At 46.8% G+C, this 25,459-nt stretch overlaps 2 protein-coding genes across 2 annotated transcripts; both read right to left on the reverse strand.

Moving 5' to 3' along the window:
- Window positions 1-11,913: 11,913 nt before the first annotated feature.
- LOC123114102 (disease resistance protein RGA5) lies at window positions 11,914-16,093 on the reverse strand. The gene is made up of 3 exons (XM_044535471.1): window positions 15,119-16,093; window positions 12,734-14,750; window positions 11,914-12,601 (listed from the first exon to the last, which is right to left on the reverse strand). The coding sequence occupies exons 1-3, from the start codon at window positions 15,925-15,927 to the stop codon at window positions 12,527-12,529; spliced, it is 2,901 nt and encodes a 966-aa protein (XP_044391406.1). The 5' UTR covers window positions 15,928-16,093; the 3' UTR covers window positions 11,914-12,526.
- Window positions 16,094-16,872: 779 nt separating this feature from the next.
- Window positions 16,873-21,903, reverse strand: LOC123114103 (uncharacterized). The gene is made up of 7 exons (XM_044535472.1): window positions 21,509-21,903; window positions 20,443-20,634; window positions 20,056-20,328; window positions 19,367-19,469; window positions 18,804-18,922; window positions 18,061-18,216; window positions 16,873-17,522 (listed from the first exon to the last, which is right to left on the reverse strand). Exons 1-7 carry the CDS (start codon window positions 21,812-21,814, stop codon window positions 16,929-16,931), a joined length of 1,743 nt encoding a protein of 580 aa, XP_044391407.1. The 5' UTR covers window positions 21,815-21,903; the 3' UTR covers window positions 16,873-16,928.
- Between the last annotated feature and the right edge of the window lie 3,556 nt (window positions 21,904-25,459).

Consider the following 25,459-nt stretch of genomic DNA (forward strand, 5'->3'; position numbering starts at 1 on the left):
GGGGGGTTGATTGATCAGACAGGATCAGGGTGATCCAAGGCACACAAGTTTACATCTTGAATAGGGCCAGACCAGAGCCAAACAGTTGTTTTCATACAAGTGCGTCCAATACTAGCTAGCTCATGACTAACATGGTTTCTTTCATGGATAATAGCTCGAACCTGAACCTCCTATCACCATGGATGATGGCCTTAATCTCCTGGAGTATGCCGGCGTGAGAGGAGCTGTTGACAGCCAGCTCCATGATCATGGCAGAGGCCTCTGAGCTGTCCATCTTGGGAATGAAAGGCGGGTCGATCCACTCCATGGCAAGAGCAGCTCCTTTGTATGCTTCAAGTTCAGTTACTAGGGCGTTATCGCATGAGAACAGATGACGCTACGACGAGTATACGATGTGGTCGTTCGAGTCTCTCAGCACCATGCCGATATCGCCGTCCCCTGCATGTTCTAAAAAAGAGCCATCCACATTAAGTTTCAGCCATCCAGCAGGCTCCCATCTTTCCGGACTCCCTTTTACCGTGTCACCTGTTTGATGTTGCTGAATGCACATGAGCGACGTGATGTAGCTGTGCAAGAATCTGTGCGAGACCTCAGTCGAGGGTGGGGGCTTCCTTATCGTGTGTAATCTCGTTCCTAACATGCCATGAGCGCCACATGGCCATGATCGATCAGCACCATATGCTAAATGTCCGAGAGCGGCTCCAGAACCTCGAACAACCATTTCGGCCTTGTGTTGCGAACAAACTGACGTCTAGCAGTGACCAATCCTTCGCAATCGCACGCCACAAGTCCACCACTCAAAGGCAGCTAAACGTAGCATGGAAGTCGCTCTCACGTTCCATTCCGCACAGGGGGCAAATATTAATGGGTTACAAATGGCAAGAAAATTTGTTAGACCAAGTGGCCCGATAATTAGTCGCGAGCCGCCACGCGAAGATGCGTATCTTGGTGGGGCAGGGCACCCCATATGGTCTTCCAGGTGGCGCGACACCAGTGCTCTGCTTGTAGCACATACCGATGGACGCCCGAGCTCGTCCATGGTTAGGCTGCAGGCCGATCGAACGGTACACATGTCGGTCTTCTCCAGAGCCCATATGCGAGGATATCATCGAGGACACGCAAGGATGTTCAGATACTAGTGATGGCGTCAAAGTCAACCAGAAAAAGTGTCGTCGTAGGGGGTCCATCCGCCTAGAACCACGCTCGTCCAGATAGTCCACCGCAAGGCGCAGTCTGCAGGTACCATGCGATGTGATGGGCTTCCAATCATGCTCCCTCGGAAACCATCTATCTCGCGAGATGCGAATATTTTCGTTGTTTCCAATTTGACAGATCGGCCCTTTCTTCACAAGTTCAAGACCATGTTGGATGCCTTGCCAAGTTACAGAAGCATTGCCGGAGAAAACCATATCTTTGAGGCACCCCTCCGGATAGTATCGAGCTTTCAACACGAGTGCACATAAAGCTATCAGTTTTAGTTAGGAGGCGTCAAGCCTACCGAGCGAGCGGCCATTGCTTAAACACCTTGAAGTCTCCGAAGGCCAAGACAACCTTCATTTTGTGCTTCAAAATATTCGGCTAGGACTGCCAATATGTCCTCTTTTCAAGTCATCACAAACTGATATCAAAAGCAGAGAGCGGCGATAGCGAGGACGAGCTCGCCTGCTCCCGCAACGCGTGCCAATGGGACAGTGCCGCGTCTATGCATGTATTCAATGTGATCGTATGAATGAAAGTATGATACGGCCCATCGAACAGTACTATATAGAGACGGCACCGGCAACATGACGGCCCCCGTTCAGTCTGTTCCGTTGGTACTTAACGCGGGGTGAGCGGTACATGACATCTGACCGCCTGCGTAGTCTATCACAAGTAACGCCATGTTTGTAACCGATTAGCATATATCACCGTGGGTCCCTGCTCCCCCTACTGCACGCTTGAAGAAACCAAATAAATCCCTTGGGTCACATCACAGGCGCATAGCTCATGGCTATGGCGACGGCGGAGGCGGGAGACGGTGGATTTGAGGGAAGTTCCTATCAGATCCGGTGGATAGGCATGGTCCCGTCCCGTGTTTTATCTTTGTAGTTGCGGCCGCTGTAATTAGGAGACCAGCTTAGTAGTGTGCTCCCTTCTCTTCATAGGTTTCCCCTGCCGGATCTTGCCGGCGGCGAGTCCATACTAGGCAACGAACCCACTCAAACTCTAGTCTGCACGCCCGCTGAGTCCAGCATCGATGATGCGGGTGATGCAGCGCTGACAGTACAACTAGATGTAAACAGTACTTGCGAGGATGCGATCCTGTCGGCGCCGAAATCAGAGCAATCAACTGGCAAAGACGATCCTCAGAAGCCTAGATTGACCAGGAGGTATATGAATCTGACCCTGTATTCTTAGTTCGTATATCCTTTGAATTTGATTACACTATGTGAACTTTGTTGTGCTGAATCGTATTTGATCTGAATTGATTTCCACGGACAGACATGGCATGTATTCATGGAGTGGTATTTAGGGACTCTATCCATTATTTAGGGACGCTGTCTACATAACATATTGTCTGTCATATGGTTGCAACAACAGGTAAACGAACTGAAACATTTGCTCTTTTTGTTCAAATGTTCACAGGGGGTCCCAAAAAAAAGTAACACACGTTCCTACCGTTGCAAGTGTCCCATAATGATATAGTTACTCCGATCAAATGACAACGGCTGGTACATAAGTGAGCACAGGCCATCACACAATCACTCACTGACAGACTACTGTATTGATTTTCCATTCTTGTTAGCACACTCTTTGTGATGTCCTCTCTTTTTCAGTATACTAGTTCAATAAAATGAATGGTTAGCTGCATTTGCAGATCAGTGCAGGGCGATGGAAGTAGCAATAGAGAAAGTGATGCCAGACACGACTCACCGTTGATGCTAGTGGCACGTGCAATTGGTCATTTCATGGGGCTAAAAGCTCCAGAACAAAAACAAAAGCCTGGTCGACCAATCACCAGCAGGAGAGTTATTTGCCCAAAACCACCACATTATGAGCTAGGGTAACAGATCAATACCACATTTGAGGCAGGGCACAAAAATCCACCAACAATGGGGCTAATCTATAACGCGAAGCACTGACGCTGCGTTTTAGCCCAGAAAACAGCGAATCCGACAGGTGGGTCCCGCCTGTCGGGCTGACGTGGCAAATACCAAGCACACAAAAAAAACTTTGACTAGCTGAGGTGGCAGATGAGCTGCGGGCCCCGCCTGTCATTGACTACATGGTCATCTTCATCCCATCTCTATTTCTATGGAGCATTCTGTCGAGCAGCTTGTGCGCGGCGAGCCATCTCTGCCGATGCAAGTCGAGGGCTCCATGGGCAAGGCGAAGGGGAAGCAGCGGCAGGACGAGTACTACCACCTCGCCAAGGAGCAGGGCTACCGGAGCCGCGCGGCCTTCAAGCTGCAGCAGCTCGACGACCGCTTCCGGTTCCTCCCGCCGGCGCGCGCTGTGCTCGACCTCTGCGCGGCGCCGGGGGGCTGGATGCAGGTGGCCGTCGCCCGTGCCCCCGTCGGCGCCTTCGTCGTCGGCGTCAACCTCGTGCTCATCCGCCCCGTCCGCGGTGCGCGCCGTGCTCGACCTCTGCGCGGCGCTGGGGGGCTGGATGCAGGTGGCCGTCACCCGTGCCCCCGCCGGCGCCTTCGTCGTCGACGTCGACCTCGTGCCCATCCGCCCCGTCCGCGGCGTGCGCCGTGCTCGACCTCTGCGCGGCGCTGGGGGCTGGATGCAGGTGGCCGTCGCCCGTGCCCCCGCCGGCGCCTTCGTCGTCGGCGTCGACCTCATGCCCATCCGCCCCGTCCGCGGCGCGCACTCCCTCACGGAAGACATCACCACCACCAAGTGCCGCTCCGCCGTGCGAAGGCTCATGGACTCCAAGGGGGTCACCGCCTTCGACGTCGTGCTTCACGACGGCTCGCCCAACGTCGGCGGCGCGTGGGCGACGGCCACTTGCATCCAGCCCCCCGGCGCGAGAAGAGAGGAGAGAGAGGAGAAAGAGACTAGTCAACCTGCCCGCGTGGAATTTTTTTTGCCACATCATCCCGACAGGCAGGCCCCACCTGTCGGTTTCGCAGTTTTCTGGGCTAAAACGCAGCGTTAGTGCTCCGCGTTCCAGATTATTGTTGGTGGTTTTTTGTGCCCTGCCTCAAATATGGTACTGATCTGTTACCCTAGCCCATAATGTGGTGGTTTTGGGTAAATAACTCCCAGCAGGAGTAAACTTCCGTATGTTGATCGTGGTGCAAAAAGCAAGAAGTACAGACCGACAGCAAATGCACAAGCTGAAAATGGATGCAGGACAAGTAAACAAACTCGCTTCTCCAGTATATGTCGAGAACCAGGGCACAAGAGCACCACATGTTCACAAAGAGGTGATCTTCCTCAAAAAGAAAGGAAAGACGCAAAATGCTCGAAACTGTGGCGTCGGTGGTCACAGAAAAAAACACCTGCAGCAAGCCTAGGGTTGTACTCCATGTTGAAAATGCTACCTTAGAGCCAAATGCAATTTGCGGGTGACTTCATTTAGATTCAGTGTTTTTGTTCTGTGTTGTTGAGGGCTTTGTAGCCATTAACTTTAACCGCAAGACTCTCTATTGTAATAGTAACCGTCAGTGAAGAAGTACTACGTGTTGTTTGTGGTCAGGTTGTCACTGTGGTTTGAATGTTTATCATGTAGAAGAAAAAATGTATGAGATTAAGACTTGCCTAATGTTGCAGTGTGCCTATGCATGCCCCCTTCTGTATTTCACTGCGTTCTTGTTTGAGAAATCAATCTGGTCTGGTGCCTTGTGTGAGGGGAGATTCAGTTTATTTTATCTGTTCCCCACTTACAAATTGCTTGACATCAAGTTCCTCTGCACCGCTGGGCAGTAGTAGCAGTAATTCAATACAGGTGACGCCTTACAGGTGTCGACGCGGCCCCTGCTGTGTGCAATTGGCAGGAATCCTGTTAGTTTGATTTTCAAACCCTTTGAGAGGGATCCGTCAGAGTTAACCTTCTCTTTTTACACCTGCTTAGTTAAAAACAGACTTTCATTAATACTAGTTGCACAAACGAGAGTACATCACACGGCTTAAACTCGATCATTACAAAAGTACGCCATCAGCAACACCCTAGCTGCGCCTACACCATTACATACTTGGCTGCTAACCTATGATACAAATGTCATAATACTTGATTTGCGAGTACAATGGTACGTCGTGCTCCCTTATTGGCAGCTGACGCCTAACCAAGCACGCTCATGACCATGTCGGCCACAACCAACAAAAGGAATGCCACGCCAATGACGAGGTTGGCCACGGAGACCACCAGATTAATGGATGCACCGTCAACGGCAATGGCTCCCTGGCGCCCAGCAGCTGGAAGCGCGGCGAGCATGTATCCTGCAGCGGCGCTGACTGAAGAAACGAACTGGGTGCCGTCCGGCATGCCGTTCTGCTACCCTGTGGTGCGTGCGGCACCTGAATCTTGAACTCCCAAAGCTTGGCCGCCTTGCTCCTATCCTGGCTCGATTTGCGCCAATGGGGGTGCGGCTAGACCAAGGGACGTGAGGTGGTCGGCGTACGTTTGCTGCCACCTGTAGAAATCGTATCCACCACCTGACGGCTGTAGTTGACCGGCGAAGAAGGTTCAGACAAGAAATGTTGAACAAATCTGAAGAAATCTATGCAAAATCAGGACACTTACATTTTGATTGCGGCACTTGTAGAATCACTCGCCGGCGTTCGGCCTGCCACGATCAAGGTAGGCGACTACGTTCCTGCCATAGTCCAGGCAAGGCACGATTGGAAGTGCCGCCGGATCAGCACCTTGATTCAGATTTGTTAACTTTTCTGCGACTGCTATTCCTTGCTCCGATTTGGGGATCTATTGAGGAACAGTGTGCAACTAGGATTTGTTTCTTTGATTTGGGGATGGATTGTTATAGACTGAGCCGCCGCCGATGACAGATGAGGAGTTAAATGGAGTAGGTAGGCCGACCCTGAGCGGAATTCAGTCTGGCAGGGATACACGTTGCGTCGCTAGCACCTCAACGTCCGTCACCGGCACCATACAAACGATGTTTCTTCCCGTTAGCGTCAACCATTAAATGAGCTGTCGTTTACGAGCTGGAATACGATGTGTGTTCCATATCCCGACGAGGACCGACGCCTACAGATAACGTGAGCAGGTGAGCTCGTGCACGCCAACGAATTTTCGATGAAAACACCCGTTATATACGTGGGTATGGTCTGGGACACCGCTTTGATCATCATCTTCTTTCCTACCCAAGAGAGAGAGAGAGAGAAAGAGGGATTGAGAGAGGGGGGGAGTCGCCCCATGCAATAATTCTTTGGTTAAACGAGCTCAGAGAACAGGGGCAGAACCGGTGGTTGGTGAGTTCAGCGGTGACGTGGGTTGGAAGAACAAGCTAGGGCGCAAGGGTCCGAATCTAGGTGCCGCTGGCGAAGAGAATAGTGGTGGTACAGTGGATCGCTTGCTCAATGGCGAGAAAACAAGGGATGAGGATTAATTCCGGAGAGAGAGGAAACTAGTGGGCGATTACGGGGATTTCGAGAACGTGGCAGGCTGGCAGCCTAAGAGTCACAAGGTTAAAACGGGGTGAGGCATTTTGTTGGCATATCTCGGTGGTCAGATAAAACACCTATCCTTGGTGCACGAGGCGTACGTGTGGCTATTGCTTAGTAGTGTTTCCCTAATCTAAATGTGTCCTTAGCTGTTTATGCGTTTGGCAAATAGAGTAGTATAATTTCATTCTGTCGAAGTGTCCACTCAAAACCTCCCAATACCATGTGATTGACAAGGAACGACACAACGCAAATTTGGGATCATAAGCAGCCACTTAAACGCAATTTCTCATAGATAACCCCGTCTTAAAAAGACATGCATGTTCATCACCGAAGCCTCGAGTTAAAACCCCTGTTTTTATCCCCGCCGTAGTGGAGCAGCAGGGATTGCAGCTTGTGGATGCTGGTCGGACCATCACCACCCGCAGCCAACGGCACGCCCGTATGTGCCACAACGACTCGTCATACCCCATGGCGCTGCCACGAAGGTGGACGCCGCGGAGGTAGGCGATGCTGAGCCAGGTGCAATCGCGAAGCCCCAGGCGAGGCGGCCACATTGGGCGGGCCTCGGGATATAGGCGCATCGTGTCGACCCTCCCCTCACCGGGGAGGGGCGGAGGGCCCTGAGGAGCCGAGGTGAGGAACGCCCGTGTGACAGGCGAGCATGACCGTGGCATATGCCCATGCAGAATCACTGACACCGCCCGCATAGGACGACAAATTGGTGGCCGTGACTGCCCCATGCGGCCTCAAACTGAAGCGACTTTTCCTGGCCGTGACTGCCCCATGCGGCCTCAAATTGAAGCGACTTTTCCTGAATGTTGGGGCTCTCAGCGGTGCTCTGCTCATCAGGGATGAAAATGGAGCGGAAACTTTTCATTTTTTTGAGAAAAAATGAAAACGCAGAGGAAATATGAAAATGGAAATGAAATTTTGCAAAACGGAAACGGAAACGGAAATGAAATTTTTTATGTGGAAACGGAAACAAAAACGGAACGACATTTTTCGGAGGAACAAACATGGAAATGAAACTTTCGATTTCGGAGGATCAAACAACACACAAGGACGCAATGAGCAAAATGGATTATTTAGGTCTAACTTTTACTACCACACACGTACTTAACTAATCATATACGCAATTGTCCTGTACTGCTACAATACAATGCTAAGTTGTTAACATAATCATATTATTTTGTAGCCATATCAACAATTCATTAAAAGATTGTTCTTGTGTGTATTTATCTATGATTCATCGGGTTTCTAAGTTTCGCTCAACGCTCACTTCTGTTTCTGTGTTCGCTCTGTATTCGCTCCGTGTCTGTTTCCGGTACTATATATTTCCATATTCATTTCTGGGGTTTCTATATTTGTTTCCGCATCTGCAAAAAAATATGAAACCAAATGTGGTAGCACCCAGTTTCGTCCGTTTTTGCACCGTTTTCATCCCTACTGCTCACTATGCTGGCTCAACTTCGGCGACTTGTCGCCCATGCTGGTCGTCTCCGAGAGGCGCAATTCAGGACCATGGTTCAGCCGAACCTATGGTCCACGCCATACGACTCAACAACCTCCTACATGTGGATCCGTGTCCCTTTTAAATTCAAAATTTTTGGTTAAGGTTTAAACAGCTCTAGACCCACCTTAAGCTCTTTGCTGATAAGGCCTCATTCGGTTTGGAGGATTTTCGTAGGAAAAACATAGGAACAAGGATTCCAGAGGAAAATTTCCTACATATACATTCGGTTTATAGGAAATGCGTACAAGAATTTCGTAGGAATACTATACATTTCTTGTGTTTTTGGAGGAAACTACACATCCACTCAAAGCTCATTTTACGCGTAAGAACGAGACAAGTCAATTCCTTAGGATGGTAAGTGCCATCCTATCAAATTCCTATACTACTCCTAATTCCTACGTTTTGATTTCCTCCAAACCGAATGAGCCCAGCAGTCATCTAGGCCTGCGCATGCTAGGTTTTCTTTCGTGCTGATGGGCTGGCACATGCCTCTAGGAACTGTATCGCTACAAGGAATAAAAAAACATTGACCGTCTATTGAGCATGCTTGCACTGTTCATCAATTTTTCAGTGTAATATTTTAGGAAAAGATAATCTTTTTTAAACTTTGGTATAATATGATGGCATGTCAGACATATTAATTGTCTAACACTTTTTTTTGCCTGGGTTGTAGTACCAGAAAAGGTGTGACTTGTCATGGTAGACATCTTTAAAGAAAAATATTTCTGACATGTGCTAGTCCAGTTTAGAAACAGTTATCCTTGGAAAGGCATTCGCAAAAGCAAGAATAGACTGTACTTCGCCGTATATTAAGTGGGTTCAGCTTCTTACTTACAAAAGTGAGGGCAAATTTTGATTATTCAGCAAAAATAAAATCTCAAGCAGTGCTAGAACTGCATGTCTGCATGTAAAAATATGCCAACATTTAAAGAAAGTCTGAAGCAGTGCGCCATTTATTTTTGGAACCGGAATTATGACAGGGACATGTCAGTTCACATAAAGTAAAGAAAAACATCACATATGCAAAATCCAAGGTAGACACCAAAATATTCAGGACAATTTTTGTGAAATTTATCAAGCATGAAAACCAATGTGACAGTTTTTTAATCTTGGATGCGAAACAAATGCATGTAGGATTTTTTTTTGAGAATTGCTTAGCATGTTTCATGATACGAACTAGTGCATTTGCTATGCCCATTGAATAGTATCTGTGCATGAAGACAGCATTGTTGTGCCCAGTGCAACCTGAGTATTTTATTGTCTATCGTATAAGAATTGACTAAGCTTGCTTAGCAATGCATGGCTCATAATCTAGAGTAAACTAGTCGCGTCATGCATGCCAACTCTGTTCCAACAGTTTGCACCAACATGCGAACAGCTCCCGACATGCATTTTTTAATCAACCGTGCACGGATCCTCATGAACAGTGTCTAGATATCAATGGTGTTGAGCGTAGGTTCGGCAGAACCATGGTCCCATACAACATTTTCGGGTCGTCTTCTCCACTGAGGCCGCCGGGGAGGTCCTGAAGACGCACGCCGCCGCCTTTGCCAGCCGTTGGTTGCACCACGCCCAAGCTGGCCGTCTTCACCCGCCGCGCGCGGGCATGCAGGAATATGCAGTTTTGGAGAACCCTAACGGTAATACTAATACCGGCCGGTAGTATTATGCAACTAACTCCTATGGTAGCACAAGGGATTGAGAGGGATGGTACTGATCGATCATCAGTGTGCAATGTCATGGCCCAACTGAAGGTGCTCCTGAAGCAAAACTTTGATGCTTGCAGGTTTATTTTTCCTAATAGAAACTGTAACAGGGTGGCAGACAATCCGGGAAACTAAGGCTGTTCCGTGGACATGTATGAGGATAGAATGATGTACTATGGGTACTGAGGTTTAGTGACATCTCATTGGTCATTGTAACACACTACTTTGGTATATTATTTCTATTAAGAGTGGGCTTATGATGTTTGTTAACCTTACGATCAAGGGGGAGAATGTTGGAATTGATCTCAGGTTGTTATAGACCGAGATAAAAAGGGGAGTCCAATCCCACGTTGGTGCTTTGATCGGGGGCACCCAAACCCAACGTTTGGTTTCGGTCCCCAGGCCATCAGCCCCTCATATAAAGGAAAGAGGTCACGTACCTGTTCTGATAAGAGAAAACAAAACGGGTTAAACCCCTCAATGCTAACAACCGATCCTAAAAAGAGGGAGCTAATGGTCTGGAAGGCCGTTTTCCACCACTGGCCGCCGCCAGGCTGTGCCGGCGGCTTCCTTCTGCCACCCGCAAGGCTCCTGGCAGCGCTGCTGCTGCCAACTACGTCGCCCTGCTCCTGCCATACTTCCCCGACGATCTCCCTGCTGCTGGCTACGTTCACGCTTTCGGCCATGGGCTATTCACCCGGTGCTGTTCCGCTTCGCCAACTATTCCCGTGTGCTGCATCGAGTAGGGCCTGCATCAAGAGTATGGGATTTCGTCAAGCACCTGTAAGTTTTCACGCTACCGCACATGTATTGGTGTTCTAATCAAGAGATCCAGATCCAATTTATGTTAACCTAAAGCATTATTTATCACATTGGTATCATGAGCACGAATGATCTTTGTTTAGAACCCTGTGGTAAGATCAAATTATGCATGTTTAAGATTAATGGTTGATGCTTAAATGTATAAGTTGATAATCTACATTTAAGGTTAATTGTTTCGGTTCAGATACTAATTGCTATGGGCTAGTGCTAATTCTACAATGATGATGTTTAACCTACCCAGATTAGACTAATTGAGCCATGCTTCCGCATTACGTTAGTGTTTTAATTAGTACTCTTAGCCCTGGTAAAGCAATTAGAAGGAGGGGAATTGAATGTTTGAAGAGAAAAAAAAACAAATTCAGTCGTCCCTGGAACCCGAAATTTCCCCAAATCGGAGCCCAAAATGACGAAATTGAAAGAACAGAGAGCATTTGGGCTCACCTAATGATGCCGCGCGGTGATCCCGACGCCGGCGACGCCGCCGTCTCTCGGGACGATGCGCGGGAAGGATGCGGCCGCCGCTGCTACGCTCAAGGACGTGTGCGTCGCTTGGCCTCCGCGCCTAGCACGTCTCTGTCGCCACAAAAGCCTGCATCGGTAGCCGCCGGCGAGATACCGCGCCGAATACGCCACCGCCTCATGCGCGTCACCGGCAGCAACTTTCGACGGAGGAGCGCGCCGGACTTGGTCCACTGCACGCTCTTCCGACGAGGGCTGCCACCGCGCCGCCATGGCCGGCGAGCATCTAGCGCCGCCGAAGTCGCCTCCCTCTCTGCGTGAGCGTAGAAAACGGGGAGATGGGGAGAAATGAGGCTAGGGTTCGCACCGGGCCGCAGTTTTGTTCCGCCAAGGCTCGATCTGGTCTGTCGATCCAATCGGACGGCTGAGAACAACGCGGAGCATAAACGGGCCTGGGTTGCACAAATGAGCCGCCGGGATTCCCCTCCCCGCCACCTGCCGCTGGAGCGGCAGACAGAGGGGAGGCGAATCCACGGGTTTGCCGGCGGAGCCTATAGGGAACGAGGCTTTGCCCCCTCCTGGATCCGCAGTTTGCACGCATGCATGAGGAGGCTCAACTTTGACAGGCTAAATTTATATAGTTGAAAAAAAAACAGAGGAAATAGCAATTGTATGAGAGATCAGGATTACTCTTAGACCCAGTTGTTCATCGAGACCATATTTTGACTGATATAACCATGACCGAGTTCTACAACAGTTTCACAAATCATCTATCAACTTTACATATGTTGTACTACTTACAATGTTATCGCTCTGAAGCTGTTCCAACAATGACTCCATTGTACTTATGTAACTAGGCATGTAATGCTCGTCTATCGTATTTGGAGCGAGCCTTATTCTGCCATACAAATCTCTGGGCGTTTCGTAGATACTGATGGCCTCCTTGCTGTTGGTGCCTTCTCCAGGATTCAGGTCCGGTGTGGGTCGTGCGACCATATGATTAATTCTCCCAGGAGGAAAAAGTTGCCGCAGACCGAGGGCGGACGCTTCTTTTAACTATTTTGTATTGCCTGTTTACTTCTTTTTTTCGAACCAGTTGATATCATATCAATCTGGGGTTTACATTAGGCCCAGAGAAATTCACAAATCGGTTATAATGAAAAACAAATCATGTGCACTCTCGACCAAACTATCAAAACAAGTAACACTGGGCGCATCAAATTCTTTTTTAGTGCATTGTGGCATTGGTAGCTGAAACAAGAACTGCCTGCACTGTAAACAGGACAGCAAGGAGCCAAGACCTACCCCTTAAGCAGGCTTTTGGTTTATAAGCAGAATATGAATGCTCTGCAAATAATACAGGGACCAAAACAGAGCGGACTTTAGAGTTCTAAAATAAATATTTAAGCTACTAAAACAGCACAACAATTCCTTCTTCCTCTTCCTCCTCCTCCCCCTCTTCCTCTTCCTCTTCGTCGGTGTCGTCCTGATCACAGTAAAACGAGCATTTATTTCCAGGACAGTTGCCGGACGAAAGAAGAAATATGGCAGTAGATGCAGACTGAGAGGATATATGAACTGAAGTAATCAGTGCCAGCAGTTGTGATAGAGAACTTACCAACCCTGCAGTGTTTTCTAAGATGTGCAGAAATGGGTCACATTCATGTAGTAATGAAAGAGTGGGACGGCTGGGAAGTGTCCCAACAGCTGTTTCGATAAGGCTTGCAGCCTTATCTGCAGCCACGCGGTAGCTTCCGTCAGAGTCGCCATGAATAATAACCTCAACTCTGGTGAGGGCAGAGAGGTGCTGGATGCCAAAATCAGAAGGGCCATTCAGGCTGCCCATCTTATGCACAGCGAACTCCAGCTTCAGGTGTTCAAGCTTTGGCATTGATCCTGCTTCAAACTCCAGCCAGGTCCCACAAACCTTGTTTTCCAGGTAGAAATATTTCAAACTTGTGAACCCAGAGATGACAATGCTTCCATCTGTGCCGTAAAATGTCCTTAGTTGAAGAACAAGCAAAGTGGGTATTGCTCCAATGATTGCAACATCTTCCGGTCTCATGCTGAAGATATTGATGTTTAATTCCCTGAGATTCCCAAGCGAACTCATCCAATTCGGAACCTTATCGACGTACCCGTACGTAAGGTGGAGCTTCTGGAGGCTACAAGGAGTTGTAGGGCACCACGACTCCAGTGACAGTATATGGTAAGGTGCCGGAGCAGTGCCATGGGCGCTAAGGATGTATAGATGACGAAGGTTGCGAGAGGCTATCAAAGTTCCCACATAACTTTGAAGGTCCTCATCTTGGCTTCTTCCTTGTGCTGAGCATTCCACATTGATACTCCATGCCACTTTCAACGTCCTCAGCTTGGTTAGCTGACCAAATTCTTGCAAAGAATTTCCTTGTTTGTAGGAGGATACACCAAACTCATGCAGCTCTTCTAAGTTCTGCAACTTTCCAATTATCCCATCCGGAAATCTAGTGCGGTGATGCACATAGAGACGGACCAATCGTTGAAGATTTGTAATGGTTGACGGCAGCTCTATGATCCTCGTGCCTTGTATGTCCAGTGTTTCCAAATACCGCAGTTGCCCGATTTTTCTTGGGAGCTCAGTTATTCTAGATTGTCCCAGGTGCAAGTACATCCCAAGACGCAAGTACTTCAGAAGAAATAGCTTTTCAATATTTGCGATATGATGGTCTTCCAACCTCCAGCATTCTCCTAGGTCTAGCACACGCAGAGTGGGAAAAGCCAACAAAGACTTTGGCATGAAACCCCTAAATATAGTAAGTGATCGAACATGAGAGAGCATAAGGCTTGTCGACAAGATGGCCTCTTCGCTGTGATTACTGACAGAAAGCCTGCGGACCCTATAACCCGAAATGTGTCCACACTCAGCATCATTGATTGAGGTGACAAAGTTCTCTTCAGCGGCCTTGCATGTGATGAAATCATGAACGATGTCGTGAACTTGACATGCCTCTGCTTGGCCATACACAACATCAACCGGCTGGATCAAGCTTCTGTTGATGAGATCATTAAAGTAACTCTCGCATGTTTCATATGCACTTCGTCCCTGTTCTTGATGAGCGAATCCTTCGGCGATCCATCTACTTATCAGCCGTTGCTTGTTGATCCTTGAATCTTCTGGGAACACACTCAAGTAGAGCAAACAAGCTCTGAGATGGTGAGGAAGATCAGAGTAACTTAGTGACAGTATCTTGGTCATATTAACAGCATCAGGATCCTTGGCAAGTGAACAACCAATAGCAGTTAGGACCCTCCCCCATTCATCTTGTGCATGTTGCCCAGCTAACAAGCTGGATATAGTAACAATTGCTAGTGGCAGTCCACCACATTTTTCTAATATCTCACGAGAAACCTCTTCCAGGTGAGGATAGCATACTTCCTCGGAGCCAAATGCTCTTTTAAAAAGTAACCTTCTGGAGTCAGAGAAACTAAGAGCCCCCATTCGATAAACATAACCACCATCAGACGAACAGAGTGATGCAACCGCAACATTACGTGTTGTCGTGATAACTTTGCTACCACATCTGTTATTGAACAAAGCAAGGCTGATAGCTTTCCATGTATCCGCATCCCATACGTCGTCAACGACAATAAAATACCTGCGGCCATATGGTTGTAAGAAAGTTTTATATCAATGTGGTGAACTTATAATCAACATATATACTGGAGTATGTAGCAGAAGTTTCTGCAAGTGCAGAGGTGTTTTCATATCTTGCTTGTTTCAGATAATTGCACACAAGCAAATTAAATGCATTCGTTCTGGGAGTTTTTCTTACAGGAAGTGCCTTTAATTGTATATAGTTCTTCGTAATTGCCGAAAATTTTGGTCACGAAACTGTATGCAATTTCCTCAATACACTACAACAGGAGTTAACAGATTTAAACCTCTATAGTGTCTAAAATGGGCTTATGCACTTTGTGAACCGAAATTGTACAGACATGGGTATATGGAGGTCAAAATGGTTACCTTTTATCACCGAGGTAGTCTCTTATCCTGTCAACAAGGTGCCGCTCATCGTCCAACGAGTAATCAGTGACCCCTAATTCAGTAAGTATTTGTCTGAAAACCATTTTGATGTGTGGATTTCGGGACACCGACACAAAAGCAGAGCACTGGAATTGCGGTTTCAGTTGACGGTAGACTTGGTTGGCGAGAGTAGTCTTACCAAGGCCCCCAGAACCCACAACGGCCAACACCTTGAGGTCCTCATCATGTTCCTTCCTGCTAAACCACTCAATAATGTGCTCCCTTGGGCCATGGATGCCTACAAGCTTATCCACATCCTCGTAGAGCGCCGGCAGCCGAGGGTCAATGGCACAGGTGCTAGAATTGGGCGCCGGATCGACGAAATTATACCTCTTGTGCCGCTCACTCGCTTCGGTTGCACGACTTTTGAGCTGCTGGATCTGGCCAGCAAGCTCCCGGCGAGCCTTGAGCTTCTTGAATTTGCGGAAGAACCCTTTGATGAAGCCTGTGGCTGTGGGTTCTTCTTCTTCTTCATCGTGCTCATGGTCTACCCCGACGTCGATGCAGTCTTCGACGTCGTAGGCAAGCTCGCGCACCATGTCCCGCCACTCCTCCTTGAGAGCGTCGAGCTGCTCCGCGTCCGCGAGCGTCTCCAGCGCGGCCTTCATGCCGCCCAGCTCGTCCCTCAGGAAGGCGATTTGGTGGTGCACGCCTTTGATCCTGCCGTACTCTTGCTCCAGCAGCTTGGAGAGCTTGGCGAGCAGCGGCTTCATGACTCCGGTGGAGACGCTCACAAGAACAGCCTCCATCGATCCCTCTCCCACTGGAGCGGAGCTGCTGAAAACTGAGGATATGTTGCGTTTCAGAGTATGAACGCCGAAAGATGCTCCACTACTCCACCTAATGCTTTCTTTTGTCAGCTTCCATTCCCCTTTTCTGATTGCAATCCCGACCGCAGTTTTGTACTACTACTAGTATATTAGCTAATTTTTGTACCCCCCAATGTTTTTTTACTTCTTCCAACTAAAAAATAAACGAAATATAAGACACACATTTCTGTTACGATTTAACTATTTTTTATCATTTTTCAGGGAGTCAAGACAAGACTCAACTTAAGTCAATTTTAGTGTAACTACATATGGATTATTTGATATGCAACATATGGCATTCAAAGCTGCCTTTTCATGCAAATCCAACAATATCAATTTTATATGACATAATTCATATTAAAGGGCATACCCAGTGCTAAAAGCTCCCACAAAAGGTGGGGTCCGGGGAGGGAATTTCTAGACAGCCTTACCCTTGCATAATACTACAATTTTGCAAGGAGGCTGGTTCGAACCCAAATTCAAATTCTATGGAATAAATTATGGTCACACATAATATCAAAAAGCGTGTGTCATTACATTTCTGGATCAATGAAATTTACTTCAAAAGCGGTATAGAGGTAGTAGCAGAAAGTACATAGTCAGGCAATGGAGGAACGGCGTCCATGTCATCTGGTCAGCACGATGGAATTTAGTTTGACCGCCTAAATTTGTTATAAAAAAGAAAACTGTATAAAAAAAGCAGACATAGTAGCAACGTGCATGGTCGTCAGTGCAATTTTTAGTTTAGTGTATGTATGTAGCGACTTGCCAATTTTAGTTTATAGGTTAAAGAACAGTGACTCAGATTTAAAAGATAATCAGCCAATTGATGAACAGAGAGCGCCGTGCACTTAGATAGGATCAATTGTTCACGGTGACTATAGATTTCTTTATCAAAATAAAAGAATTGGATATAACCATTACCGAGTTGTACAACAGTTTCACAAATCATCTGATGCTGTACTTACAATGTTATCAGTCTGTAGCTGTTCCAACAACGACTCCATTGTACTTATGTAACTAGGCATGTAATGCTCGTCTATCATATTTGGCGCGAGCCTTATTTTGCCATACAAATCTCTTGGCGTTTCATATATACTGACGGCCTCCTTGCTGCTGGTGCCTTCGCCTGGGTTCGGGTCCGGTGAGGGCTGCGCGACCATATGAATAATTCTCCCAGGAGGGAAAAGTTGGCGCAGCGCAGGGGCAGACGGTGATTCTTTCTGTTTTTCTTTACCGCCGCCCTTCAGATTCTGGGACACTTCTTCCTTTGCTGTCAAGGACGCTTGCTCGGTGTCCAATGTTGCTTTGCTTTCAACATCCCCTTGTGATGCAGATACTGCTGACCCAGCAGCAGACTCGACACCGACATCATCATCATTGTTAACTAGTACGACCCGTTCTTCAGAAGTGTCGACAGATACGGCTGAAAGGTCGTGTTCTGGATTTGCTGCGAAATATGATTCATGGATGCAGTCAATCTTCAGCCCATTTTCTTCAGGCTGTGTGATTTCTACTGCTTCTTTCAGTAAGGGCTGCATGACAGAAGGAGCAAACTGTAAAAAAAACACCCATATTCTCTATGTACACACTAGCACCAACTGATTAATATAAGAAAAACTGTGAGGTTTGTAGCCTTGTAAGTGCCCTTTGCTAGTTTACCTTAGGGAAGCAGGAGCTCCTGAATCCTTCAGTTACTCAGACAGGACCAGAAATGTGCATGGTGGCAAATTATTTTATTGAGGAATGAACACGTATTTGTAAAGCTTGCATCGTCACCGGTAGGATAAGCATTGGCACTAATTGCACCAACTGCTAAATAAATAACAGCAGGATTTCAGGCCCACTTTTGCTAGTGATATTGATACTGATTGGGACTGGGTACCAGAACGAACCAGTGGATGGACCCTACCGTTCGTAGTATAATGGCCACTGGTTTATCAAACTGATACACTACCAACATTGCTTGAAAGGTTTTTTCCCTCCTAATTTAATTTGCGGAAATATCATCGGATTATTATTAAGTTCCGACAGTAAAGTTACACATCTAGAAACAACAGATATTTACATTACCTCAGAAATGCTAGAGTCAGGATCTGCAGTCTTTCCCGTTGAATGAGAGATGGACAGCATGTGAGACTTTGCAAAAGCTACACGCTGACTTATTTTCGCGAATAAACCAAGGTGAGCTTCATCCTGCAGATCATCCAGCTTTGATGATACCATTACCTGCAGTAGTAAGACAAGCAGCAATTCAGTCATCACATAAAATTTTGTGGGGAATACGATATGATGTCATTATTCATAAAATAAACATCATCGACTTCACGATGTAGATGCTATCTGTTCCCATATCAGGTTCACAGAAGAAAGGTCAGAATATCAAAGGGTACGATTTACAATTTTAAGGGGAAAAAAAAGGAAAGCTCAACGCAATACTCCCTCTGTTTTAAGATATAAGGAATATTTGACTGTCTAAATCCATGCTTTGACCAACAGTTGGTCCAGCAATACGTGTGCTATGTTACAAAAATTGACACGCTGGATACGTATTCAAAAGCACTTTCTAATGATTTTAAATATTATACAAATAAAAATAATGCAAGATAATTTAATTTATGGTCAATGTCCAAAATTGAACAGTCAAAATATGCCCTATATTTTGAAACCTAGGCAGTATATACGGGATAATAATGCATTACTTGCCAAGTACTTCAGTATTTTCGTGTCAACTGCAAAAGAACTCCACGCTGTGAAGGTCCAGTTTAAACTTTTTTTTACGATGTTGCAGTAAAGCACAGTGGCCATCAGAATACCTCAGATCGCAAGCTCTCCATAGCAACTTTCGAAAGTGCTGGCACCACATCATCTCTGTTGACAAGAGAAGTGATAAAATCTTTCCCTGATTCTGCCAGCTCCCATGTCATACAGGCAGCTAAGTAGGAAGAAAAAGTACTTCAGAGTTCTGAAATTGTTTCTTTACAAACACAATAGACTGATATCAATTCTCAGCATAGATGATAGAATAATCTCACAAGTCAACTGCGATTGCAATAAATTTGTGGTCTGCAATTAAATTGCTCAAGGCATAAATATATCTTTGTTATATCTGCTATGTGCCTAATGTCACACTGAAGTAATGGTATTTTCTTGTTTTTCTGCAAAACATGTAGCATGCATGGAATGTTTATGTGACTACTAACTTTATAACCATTTAAGAAACATCAAAAGGGCCAAAAGTTACAATTTGGCATACACAAAATCAAAGGAAACATCTGATTATCTTAAAGGCAAACAGGATCTGAAATGCTCAGGCATCTGTGAATGCAATGATAAGCAATGCTTTCAACAGGATAAAAAAGCATGTAGAATCACTTACCAGGACCAAAGGCTAGACATGTGCATGATGTAAAATCATAATGCTCACGAAGAATATATGTCAGAATTGCCCCAATACCTGCTCCCATTGAGTGCCCGATGACCTAGTGCAAAAGGTACATAATGTATTGGATTGTATCAGTTTGGACATATAAACATGGTGTGGCAGAGGCAGAGATATTTGATACATGCTCCTAAAGTTTTCTTGTCATATTAATTCAAACAAAACCTTATTCTTTCTGGTTTTCTGCACAGGAGTAAAACAAGCAGCACTGGATAAATCAACTTAGGACTTTAGGAGGAACACATAAATGTATATGTACACTAGGTTCTACTAAAAGCATATGGACATTAAAATGCATATCACATACAGCATAGATCATATAAACTGTAGCTTTGTATAGCAGTGCTACCAGATGAGAAGTGGACTCTGACCTCAATAGTTCCAACTATAAATGCTGAAATCGAAATGGTATAAAAATCAAGCAGCTTACTGCAAGATCAAGGCTTATCAGTACTATTGTACTTCATAGCACATGGTCAAATCAGTAAATTTAACAAGTAATCCCACAGTTTAGACATGCTTAATAACTTAGTTTTACTTGTTGTGCATCAACCTCCACTTGCTAGAACTCACAAATCAATAAATCAACGGGAAGGTAAACAAAACACGAACTTGATGAAAATTACCTTTATTTGGTAGTCAGGAAATTCTCGTACTGCATTGCGCAGAGGGGGCATGACAAGGTTAGATATCCAGCGAGCTGCAGCAAGCATTCCACAATGTGCATACCCTAAGATTACGTTCTCAATCTGTCCTTCATTCAGAACTATATGGTGGAACGGAACTTCAACAGAACTTGCTGCTGTCAGTCGCTCCCTAGGACTGATAGCACCGCGGATGAAAAGCAGAAAACACTTGGCTTTTTGGTCACGCACAAGTACGAAGGAAGGCTGCATAAGCTGCATGAAGTGAGGAGTCAAGAATGAGTCAAAATATGGGGGCCATTACACAGAAATACAGAAGCAGAGTACCTTAAATCACGAGATAAGAAGAATATAGTGATACTTACTCACCCTCGCCCTAGACTTGTGGATGAGAACGTCCTCTTGACTGTACCCACCAAACTTGAGAAATTCAGAAAACCTATTCTTTGAGTAGAACATGCAAAGCTTCAAGTGCTCAAGAAGATAAGCTACTTCAGTATGCGCATCGTGACCTTTTAGTTGAAGGCAGTCACTTCCACTATACTCATGCTGCAAATTACCCTGGAGTACACGAAAAGAATAAAACAATAATCACCACATGTTTCGTCCATTGCATACACAATGTGTTCAAGAGAGCAATACAGAAGCACGGCGGTAATACTTTGGGTATGTGGCCATACTTCATGTAATCAAAAGAAAATGCTAAACTTATGCTGATTGGAGCGGTGGTAAAATACAATTAGAAACATCTATTGCTAATATCTCTAACTTCTGATTCTTCCTCATTCGCTATACAAGTAATGTCACTAGGAAACTGATGAATCAGATCTTACAGATCCATGAAAATTAGCAATGCTAACCGAAACGATCTTAACTGAAGCCCAAGTAAGCACATCACTGTGATCTTACACAGATCCCTCAAACAAAAATAACCGGAAATTACTAGGATTCTAATCCACTCTAGGAGGTGAACCAATTCGAGATCTTGACCAAAATGAAAGCATTAGTTTCTCGGGATGGGAAACAGTAAATTCAAACCTTCCTTGCAAGTCAACTCAAGTCAAATTTTAGAATGGTGAGAAATCTTGCCTTCGCAGCAAAATTTTCAGCACATACAGAATGAAAAGGCAAAAACACTAATACTGAATTCTACTAGGATATTCTACTGAAAAGCAACTAGCCGAACACTGACCAATCTTAGCATCCCGTCTTGCCCTGTGGGATTAAGCACGCATTATTTGCCGTAGAACTCTATGATCAAACACTTACCTTCAGCCATTGGTCGAACTGGTCCCTTGTTGTTTCAGTAAAGCATAAAAGCAGAGTATGCACGCGCACGAACAGAGACACGGAGCACAAGCGTAGTGCTGTCACGCAGGGACTGGCCACGGAAGCAAGGGGGAGAAGGGGACAAAAAAAAAGCTTTCACACTGACCTGGCGCTTCATGTGGCGCTTGATCCCGAAGGCGAGGCCGTGGAGGCCCCACCGGCCGACGGTGAGCTCCCACGCGCGGCGCGCCGTGCGCGCGGCCACCGCCGCGGCCTCGCAGCACGAGACCGGAGGGCTGTGCGGCCACGGCCCCTCGCCGTCCTCTGGCCGCGACGTCAGCAGCGGCGCCTCCTCCCCCGCCGACGCCGGCCCCTCGGCGCCCGGCGGCCGGCAGGTGGTGATGAGCAGGTATACTAGGAGCGCGCCGCCCGAGGCTGCGACCGCCGCCGCGGCGGCCACGGCGGCGGGCATCGGGATCCGCGACCGGCGGGATTTGGGCGATCGCAGCCGACTGGAGGCGTTGAAGAATTGAAGTGGCGACGAAGACGGGGGAAGAGTGAAGCTTGGCTTTGTAGAGGGGTGGATTTGAAAAAGTTGCAGTGGCTTGCAAGTGAGGGAGACTTGCCTTGGGGATCCGGTGAAATTTTTGAAAAACTATATACAACTCCAACTAGCATAATAGTTGCAGCATAAAGTGAATTCCCGGTTGCCCTTACTTCACCGAATTTACAATGCATAACTAGTGTTTGTTTCACTGCTAAAATCATTATTGAGGAAATCGTTAACCGGTAGCTGCTCGGTTGGCTAGCGAGTAAGTGGTTAATAGGTTAATCGGCGAGTTAATCGGCCATTTAATCAAATAAATTGGATGATTTATTGGTTTATCGGCTATTCGGTAACCCTGCGAGTAGGGATTAATCGGCAGGTTAACTGGTTAATCGGACGAATTCTTGAACAGGGGCTAAAATTATCGGCTCATCGCGCGTAACATTTTTATAATTCATGGGCTCACATCTCAACAAAGGAAAACTCACCTTCACTTGTACATACAATTGTGAGTTTTCATTGGTTTGGAACGATGCATGGAAAAGATGGATTGCGGTCCAAACATGCCAGATGTCTCAAAGGGGTCGTGCAACTATTTATTTGATGATGAGACTGGCGTAGTGAACATGAGACCCATGTATTGTTGTCAACTGTTAGAAAATTTGTGGCACAATAACACATCGAGGAACAAGCCATCATGGCAACACGACATCCAGGCACGACGTCTAATGGTGGAGTTCGATCGAACCCTGCATGCCCAAGTGGCCTTGCAGAGGCGTCCCCTCCCCTGGATCAAATTGTCATTTAATCATTCGATAATGGAACCCGCGAGGACCCGATAATGTTTTTGATCACCGTGGCGGTCTAGATCGTCGCCCTCATGATTTACTTCGACTTTTCCAACTTCTCGAATTTGTGTCTACTTTCTTTTTTGCGAGAACTTTGTGCTATAGAACTACGGCCATGTCCAATCTTGTACATACTCGAGTACACAATGAATGAGTCACAACTAGTAATAAACTCTCTAAATTTTGGCCTGAACCTGTCTGAAAAAAGAGAGAAGAAACCATTTGCACGAAGTATGTACACTTTTGAGAAAAAGCCCTCAGCAAACCTTGTAATATGGGCACAGCGCGGCAGTGAGCTCTCTGGAACATGGAAATCTGGATAGTCATGGAAGATGGTGGGCCCGGCAGTACAGCGTGGACGTCACATGGAAGCGCCAATTGGTCAGCTGGACCCGACGACAGGGTCGCACACATACTACATCATGATTGCTCGGAGCCCAAACCCAACCGTATTTCCTTACCCAAATATCCTAAGCGAACGCCGACACGTGGGTCCGACGGCCGCGGGACCCGCATGGCAGTGGGGGAAGCTCACGCAGGGTCCAGGCGTGGCATATGACGCCTGCTACAGCTAAACTGCTGCGCCCTCGTGGAGAGATGCGGCCGATAGGGCCGGTTGTTGGCAAGCGGGGCCCACTTGCAGTCCTCGCTGGTCCACGTGCAGTTTCGTTTTTCCTCATGCCGGTGGGCCTACACCGAGCGAGCCGTTGGATTGAGCCACGGACGGCCAGATCGAAAACGATTTTCAAAGAAACTGGTTGGATTAAGTTTTTTTTTTTCGAACTTTGGTTGGATTTAGTTCCAATAATAACAAAGAATAAAAAAGATCCTCGGTCAGCAGCTCTCCAACGACAATGTGTAGGCAACTCGTGGCGTAGCCAGAGTCAAAATCTTGCTTCCAACATTCTCAAAGAAAAAAAAGAATTCTTTCTTTCAAAAAAAGAGTCAAAAATTTCATGTTTTTTGACGGGCCCAAACAGTCTAAACACATGGGAGATCTTTATCGTAAGCAGTGGCGGAGCGTCAACAGGACAATTCCTGAGAGATTTGGATGAGATCTCGTATTAGGTGAGATCAGTGAGATCGATTTTTTGAATAGATCTACATAAGATTCTCAAAAAACAAAAAATGTAGACACACATCAATGGTTGATGTTCAACCTCAAAATGTTTAGCTCCTAATTTGACCTACATTAATAGAAACAAAAAAGACAAATTAGATGTGAATAGTGTCAAAGTTCACCCAATGCTGCCACTATTCAAATTTGAATTTGTCTTTTTTAAATCGTCAAATCTACATCGAGTTTTAAGCTGATTTTTTTCCAGAGTTTTAGACATACCCCATGTGGATGTTGTCAAATAATTTTAAATTTTCTCAAAATGTATAAGTATGTATTTTTGGGGTTGATCTCACCTGATATGAGATCTTACACAAGTCTCCCCAGACAATTCCTGGCCTTGCCTCCCCCTCTTCCTAGAGGATTTTTTTTTCAAATATGCGCTTATCTATCTGCTAATCGCCCTACTAATGCTCTGGCGTTTTGATCACCCCTAGGCTTTTCTATGTCATACACCCATTTGCCCCCCTTAATATTTGGTTCATGCTCCAGCACTGATCGTATCATCGTAACCACATTAATGGTAGCGCCTGATGCATGTGCTTCTGAAGAAGGGCAAAACCTTGTGACTCAAACACTATGAAAGATCTAAGAGCATCTACAACAACTGCACACATCAAATTCGAGCCCTCAAACGCGTGGGACATGCTCGGACGTGTCCGCGGGCAGTGACTGGGCAATCCTTATTTTTCCTTCTCTGCATCCGAATACTCATATTTCATATTTTAGATCTATACAAAACATGCGAAAGAAAAACATATGCACTACGTAGATCACTAAGCTAGCCTTATTTCTACTCGTCGTCGTCGAAGATGTGCACGATCTCCGTGCAGGACTCTGGGTACATGGGCAACAACGTGAACTCCGACTCCTACGACTGTTGTAACTCCTCCTCCGCCTCCAGATCAGCGAACAGCTCGTCAATCTCCGTGTTGCGGTGGCGAAGGAAGCGACAGTTGGCCTCCACCTCCGCCTCTGACTGGATGGAGGCGAGGATGGCTGCCTGCTCCGCTGCCAGGGCCAGCTCATACTCCGCCAGCGCCTTGGGCATGCCGAAGCCTAGAACAGGAGGTGTCGGATCCACGTCAGTCTCCTCTGTCGTGTCCTCCATCGGTTGTGCGACCTCCATGGCCACGTTTTGCTCCACCTCTACCTCCGGCCATGTTGGCCTCCTCCTTCTACTCCTCCCCTCGTCTTCCCTCGCTCTGGTGAGTCCGGAGGCAGGCCGACTATGATCCGAGCTTCGCGCTTAGCTCGGATCTTCTCAAGCAGCTACAGCCAGCGCGCATTTCAGCTTGAGCATGGCATGGTTGGTGATCTTCTCGTGGACCATGGCTAGCGGATAACAGTGGGCATGAGAGATGGGTGGGTGGCTGTGTGGAGGGGAGGGAATGGGGTGCGGCTAGGGTTGCGGTCGCCATCCGACTTAAATAACTGGGATTCAGTCATCGGGCGGCGCGCCACGTGGTGCCCTCAATGAGTCCTCAACGCCCTACTCAAAATGGGAAGGGACGGACGTTGGACCTATTCTTTCCGACTGATTCCACATGGGACCCAGCCGTTAGTCCGACCATGGTGAATGCGCACGGGTGCGCCCACATGAGG

The sequence above is a fragment of the Triticum aestivum genome, chromosome 5B (assembly GCF_018294505.1).
Source record: "Triticum aestivum cultivar Chinese Spring chromosome 5B, IWGSC CS RefSeq v2.1, whole genome shotgun sequence".
NCBI classification, from domain to species: domain Eukaryota; kingdom Viridiplantae; phylum Streptophyta; class Magnoliopsida; order Poales; family Poaceae; genus Triticum; species Triticum aestivum.

What these genes read in the sequence shown, in the direction of transcription:
- LOC123114102 (XM_044535471.1), bottom strand. Translation starts at nt 15,927, where the DNA reads ATGGAGGCTGTTCTTGTGAGCGTCTCCACCGGAGTCATGAAGCCGCTG. An exon ending in GACTACCTCGGTGATAAAAG is followed by an intron (nt 14,751 to 15,118) that starts GTAACCATTTTG and finishes ATATGGCCGCAG; the next exon opens with GTATTTTATTGTCGTTGACG. An exon ending in TAGAAAACACTGCAGGGTTG is followed by an intron (nt 12,602 to 12,733) that starts GTAAGTTCTCTA and finishes TACTGTGATCAG; the next exon opens with GACGACACCGACGAAGAGGA.
- LOC123114103 (XM_044535472.1), bottom strand. Translation starts at nt 21,814, where the DNA reads ATGCCCGCCGCCGTGGCCGCCGCGGCGGCGGTCGCAGCCTCGGGCGGC. An exon ending in TCCACAAGTCTAGGGCGAGG is followed by an intron (nt 20,329 to 20,442) that starts GTGAGTAAGTAT and finishes CACTTCATGCAG; the next exon opens with CTTATGCAGCCTTCCTTCGT. An exon ending in TGGAGAGCTTGCGATCTGAG is followed by an intron (nt 18,217 to 18,803) that starts GTATTCTGATGG and finishes TTACTACTGCAG; the next exon opens with GTAATGGTATCATCAAAGCT.